The following is a 6,286-nucleotide window of genomic DNA, read 5'->3' as shown; positions in this document are numbered from 1 at the left end:
CACGTAGACAGCAGGATCGTCCGTATTTGAAACAGCGCTATTCCTTTCCATCAGAGCAAGGTGACCCCATCCATGCCTTCATTCTGCTAAGTTAAAAGCTGCATCCTTTTACTTTCCTCTCCCAAGACAGTCAGTGATGCCTTAGAGATTCTACCCATTTATTTCTGTTCAGAATAGCTTTTGTTTGGCTGAAAATCTGCACAAAATATGAAAAATCACAACTTTAATTAACAACATTATTGCATGTCTATCGTTCTGCACAAGGCATTGGATTATTTCCTGGTGATGATACCAGAGTTTAATAAGAACAGAACTACTGCTTCTGCAGTAGTTCTTCTCCTCTAATTTAATAAGAACAGAACTACTGCCTCTGCAGTAGTTCTTCTCCTCTACAGAGACTTACCACTAAATATTCTGAAAGAAAATACCCAGGATAAGTTTTCTCTGTAGGACAGGACCTGAACTCTTAGAGATTTTTTTTCCAGAAATGTCAGTTGCTGCAGTTCTGCAGGCAAAATTAAGGTACCCGAGTTCAGATTTCTCCATCTCTGAAAATAAAAAACAGTAACCAGGTGGTGCTTTCACCACCTCTTTTCAGGACAAAAAAGAAATGACTACAAAGATCAAAGAGGAATTATTAAAATAAGTTTCACTCACTAAGTAGCCAGCAACATACTATCTGAAACAAAATCTAACAGCCAGCCACCCACCCAAAATTACACTGCATGCTTTCTGTGAATCAGCACGCACACACAATAGCTATGGGGAGGGCTGTCCCAAGTCCCAAAAGAAATTCCCCTTAGCACATCACTTTTGGTGTGAGCACTCCGGCTGGCAAACTTCATGGGAAGCTGGGCTGCCGGAGAGGTGACACCCACCCAGCACCGTATAAATAGGCACCAGCGAGGGCAGAAGGCTGCACTCTGATTTTCTCTATCCAGCTGTGCAGGGGCTTTGCATTCGGGGCTGAACATCTGATAGATTCCACCATGAGCTGCAGCATCAAGAGAACATCGAGTACCTCCTACAGGAGCGGAGGAGCGGGAGGCATCTGCGGTGGCGGCGCTGGCCGGAGCTCCTCCGTCTCCTGCAGGCGATATGCCTCCTCCGTGATAGGCGGGGGGAGCTCTGCGGGGGGAGCGTGCAGCATCGGCTACGGGGGGGGCATGAGCGCTGGCAGCCTCGCTGGGGGCTTCGCTGGGGGCCTGGGAGGAGGCTTCGGTGCCGGGATGGGAGGAGGCTTCGGTGGCGGGTTTGCAGGAAGCTTTGGGATGGGGGGAGACGCCCTGCTGAGCGGCAACGAGAAGGTCACCATGCAGAACCTCAACGACCGCCTGGCTTCCTACCTGGACAAGGTGCGGAGGCTGGAGGAAGAAAATGCTCAGCTCGAGCACCACATCCGCGAGTGGTACAGGAAGCAAGCTCCCACCGCCTCAAAGGACTACAGCTCCTACTACCAGACCATCGAGCAGCTCCAGAACCAGGTAGGACAGACCAACGCACGTGGCTCCGGCCTGCACTAACGCCCTGGTGTGAGGACTTGCTCCTGCCCTGGGCTCCTGGGGGCTGGCAGGGAGCTCGGGGGCAGCCTGATGCTGCCCACCAGACAAAAGCCTGCAGAGCTGAGCCTGCTGCCCAGCTCCCGGGCAAGCAAAGCCCTCGCTGACCCATAAGGACACAGCTGGGCTCGAGGGGCACAGCCCAAACCTGCTGGCGCACACAGCTCAAACCCCGCGCTGTCCTGGTGGCTCCAGGGGGGTTTCCAGTCTTTCTTTCCCCACCACTCCCAACCCATTCAGCTGGATGCAGTGCGAAGCCAAAGCACAAAGATCTTGCAAGGACTGCAAGATCTGAATTCCCTCTGGTTTTGCACACTCCTACATAAACCACCTGGAAGGACCAAGGCCTTCCCTTACAGCCAGCTTTTACAAGAATGGCACAAAATCATCAGGCACAAAGACTGAGCTTCCTTATACGGAGTGCATAAAACCAAAGGTGTCGATGTCCTCACCGCATAAATGTTCTTCCATTCTTTCCTCCACCAAAATGCTCTTTGACCAAAATGTCTGGTCTAGCCAAAACCTAGCACACACCAGTTCTTATGGCACAGCATTTCAATGACTTCCTGTATTACTGCAGGAAACAAGTCTGAAATCCACAACAAAGCCCTCTCAAAGCTTTGGCTCTCCTTTCTTCTTCTCCTGGATGTCCTGAACTCAGACTCCTCTCCAACTTCCTCTTTTGCAGATCATTTCTGCCACTGTGGACAACAACAAGATGCTCCTGGACATTGATAACAGCAAGATGACTGCTGATGACTTCCGAATGAAGTGAGTATCTCTCTGGGAATGCTGCATGTCTTCTCTGTTTTGAATTTTATGAGATTCAGGAATTCAGGAGATGATGCCCTGTCCCAAGTGGAAGGGACAAGCCAACAGGTTGTAATGAAATGCATGTGTAATGCTTCTCTCTTCTGTGGTAAAAGGTATGAGAATGAGCTGGTCATCCGTCAAACTGTGGAGGCTGATGTTAACGGCTTGAGAAATCTTCTGGATGAACTGACCCACACTCGGTCTTCACTGGAATCCGAGCTTGAGTCCCTGAAGGAGGAGCTGATTGCTATTAAGAGGAACCACGAAGAGGTACAAACTAGTTCTTTACACAATACTCATGATCAAACACTACGTATTTCAGACACAAATTTTCTTGGGTAGCACATGTTTGGACTGGCTATAATACACACCAGTGTGAACTGAATTGCAGCCACAATAAGTAAGTTTAATCTGAAAATAAAACCTTGATGGCTATGATATCCAAAATCTTAATCAGCCATATTGGGTCACACACTGGAGATGAAAAGAAAAAGAAGTTAATAGGACTGTTTTGTTTAATAATACCTCTCAGCGTCAGTGCATCTTCAACCCAGTAACATCCATGTTATATTTCAGCTTAAATTTTATTTCAGTAGTGCTCCATGTTTAAAATATCACCATGGGCATCTCAATACTGCTTCACCTGCTGTCCCCAGCAGAAGAAAAAATGACCGGTGCTGCTTGTTTCTCTCCAACTCCCTGCAGGAACTGAGACAGCTGCAGTCTCAGACTGGTGGCGACGTGAGCGTGGAGGTCAATGCTGCTCCTGGTGAAGACTTGACAAAGATACTAAACGACCTGAGATGCGAGTACGAGCAGATCATTGAGAAGAACCGCAGAGAGGTTGAGCAGTGGTATGAAGTCAAGGTAAAGAGCAATGCCAAAGTGAAGGCTGCCATCATCTTCCTCGCACAGCAAGGGGGGGGACACAAAGGAAAAGGCTGCAGTGGGGAGGGCAGCAGGCCAGGTCTGAGGGACAAGGATGGGTGGAAAGCCAGGGGCTGTGGAGCAAAGACCAGGCTGTCCTCCATGAGGGGCCAAGCAAAGGGAGAGGCTCGCTGCCTACCTGACCCTCAGCCGGCCACCCTGCTCCACAAGGGGATTTTCTCACTCCCATTGTGCTTCGTGCTTTGCTCCTGCAGATCGAAGAAGTCAACCGGCAGGTCACTTCTAGCAGCCAGGACATCCAGACAAGCAGCCACCAGCTCACGGAACTGAGACGCGAAATGCAGAACCTGGAGATCGAACTGCAGGCGCAGCTCAGCACGGTACTGGGGCAGGGCTGCTCGGGCTCTCTCCTCCTCGCGACGGGAAGCTCCCTCGTCCGGCAGGGGACGTAGAGCTCCGGTGCTACCCTCCCGCCTCTCCTCTTCTAGAAAAACTCGCTGGAGAACTCCTTGGCAGAAACCGAATCTCGCTACGGCTGCCTGCTGCAACAAATCCAAGGGCAGATTAACTCCGTAGAGGAGGAGCTGGCCAGCATCCGCTGCGAGATGGAGAGTCAGAACCAGGAGTACAAGATGCTGCTGGGCATCAAGACCCGCCTGGAACAGGAGATCGCTCAGTACCGCGCACTGCTGCAGGAGGGACAGCAAGACCTTGTGTAGGTATCCTGGTTGTAAATAAGGCATAAATTCCATCACAGTCTTTTGTCTGGTGAAACTTGCAGAGGACAGAGCACAATGTTTTAAGCAGTCCCTGACTGTATTCTAAATCTAACATTTTTTCACAGTATCTGGATTGAAACGTGTGTATTGCAATCTTAATAATCAAACACAGAGGAAATGGGGCATATATACCCACTGATATATACCTATATACCCACTGATGTGCTTTCAGTTATCCAGTCCCTCCTGGCCTGTTTGCTCAGAGTGAATTCCATGGGAGAAATCACCATCCAAAGCCAAACTCACGTACTGCCTTCAGTCAGCATAGGAGCCAGTATGCTGGACTGAAAGAGTAGAAGAACTACGCTTCTACAGCCTTTTGTTATTTCTGCTTCTACAGCTTCTCACAGTATATAGCTGGAAGGGGGTAAAATAAAAAGATATAAAGAAATATTTGTAAGGTACAGGGAAAGTCCAGCTGTTACACGGATTGCACAGTATGTCTCTGTCTGCTTACGACTACATTTATCATTCCCTTCATCAAAACTCCTCTCCTTGCACAGAATGCCTCAAGGAGCTCCCCAAGGCGCTCTCCAAGGAGGAAGAACCTCCCACTCCTATTCTTCCACTTCCTACTCTCACGGACAATCTGTTGAGAAGTCAGGTACGAAACAGCTTCCAAAGAGGATCTTAATTTATCCCAGCCCCACGGCTTTCATGTTTTGTACTTCACCTCTGCTTGCCTGTTAATATTAACCCTTGTGGTATGGCTTCCACTTTTGCACTTATAAAAAGGATTAAATGATTCGCAATCAAATCTCTTAATTTCAGGGTGTCTTAGCTTCAGTTACAGAAACAGGCTAAGCTTCTTGCCCATGCTCTTGCTAAGTGGATGGACATTTAAATACTGGATAAATCTGAAATATCAGTGCTGCAGGAGACTCTTGATTTCCCCCTCAAACAGAGTAATCATTTCTTCTTTCTTCCCACAGGACAATCAAGAGTGTGTTAAGACACTACCAATGCTCTGGTCTTCTCTGATCTTCCTACTTCCACCTGAACAGTCCCGGGTACAAAGTGCTAATACACAGCACGTGCACCGTGTGCCTACCCAGTGCACAGACTGATCTACAAACATCATTCACTAGGTCAAGAGGAATCACTGCCGGGACTCTCCTAAAATTATCTACTTCTTCCTTTTGTATTGTTTTTCTTAATGCAGTCACTGTAATCTTTGTACAGTAATCTGCAGTGCCATTGGCATCTACTTTCTGCTGGTAACAGTGCCTCTAATAAAACTTTACTTTTCTGCAATGCAAAGAAACCTGTGTGTCCAACGAGTTATTTGGCATATTAATGTTGCATAAATCCTCTAACGTAGGTGGGACAAATGAGATACACATTCACAGAAAAATTAAAGTTGGTTATATTATGTAATATGGCCCCAAAGAAAACTGCATATCCAATTTAATCAGACAATGTCTGGACAAACTATTAGACAAGAAGGAATTCCTGTCCAGATTCAGATTAAACTCAAGAGTGACACCTATGGGCAACAAAAAGGGTGGGTGAAACCTTTTTTCGCAGTGCATGTTGCAAAGGATGTGTGTGCAAGTGGTTGGTTGATTGCTTTTTCTGTAGCTTGACAGAAACTATCAGGATTAATTAAAACCACAATTTCAGGAAAAATTTAGTAAATCGAAAACATTTGTCTTTGGGTGACTGAACAAGACATCAATCACATTCAGGCACCCTTCTCTCCCAGCTTTTAGGGGAGGGCTCTAACTAGTCTTGTTCAATAAAAGCAATGATTAGATCAGGCAGGGACAAGTACGCAAAGAACTTCTTGTAACACAAAGTTCAGCTGTTAGGATTATTCCCCCTGATATGTTGGAAGATCTGGGCTCTTGTCTTTTATCTGTTGGTTCAAAACAAAGGACATGAGGTGGGTTCTTTTCTCTCGCATGAGCGTATCCCCAGCTCCATGGCTGTACAGTACTCTGTACTCGTATTTTTACTAAAACTGCTCCACTTCATGTAACACACTTGAATTATTTGAGCTAGACAGAAGAAAGACTGGTGAACTGACTCATTTAAGACTTACAAACCTATGTTTCAGTCTTTCATTTGCAGAGGGCTGAGAAAGCAGCTGAACAGGGTCTGCCACATAACAGGTGAGTGATTCAAGGGCCGCCCTGTAACAAATAGGGTGGGTCTCACAAGCCTTCATTGTTCCCTGAACACCACAGAAATCACCAGCATTTTTTATTCTGTCAAATAGCTTTGTACTTTGGTTTGCAAACAGAC

At 47.1% G+C, this 6,286-nt stretch overlaps 1 protein-coding gene across 1 annotated transcript; it reads left to right on the top strand.

Moving 5' to 3' along the window:
* Nucleotides 1–989: 989 nt before the first annotated feature.
* Nucleotides 990–4,991, top strand: LOC118260876 (keratin, type I cytoskeletal 16-like). Its single transcript, XM_035571418.1, has 8 exons — nt 990–1,484; nt 2,248–2,330; nt 2,486–2,642; nt 3,078–3,239; nt 3,515–3,640; nt 3,749–3,975; nt 4,543–4,643; nt 4,972–4,991. The coding sequence occupies exons 1-8, from the start codon at nt 990–992 to the stop codon at nt 4,989–4,991; spliced, it is 1,371 nt and encodes a 456-aa protein (XP_035427311.1).
* The last annotated feature ends 1,295 nt before the right edge of the window (nt 4,992–6,286 follow it).

Source organism: Cygnus atratus, chromosome 25, assembly GCF_013377495.2.
Source record: "Cygnus atratus isolate AKBS03 ecotype Queensland, Australia chromosome 25, CAtr_DNAZoo_HiC_assembly, whole genome shotgun sequence".
NCBI classification, from domain to species: domain Eukaryota; kingdom Metazoa; phylum Chordata; class Aves; order Anseriformes; family Anatidae; genus Cygnus; species Cygnus atratus.
This window is presented reverse-complemented; position numbering and strand designations above follow the sequence as displayed.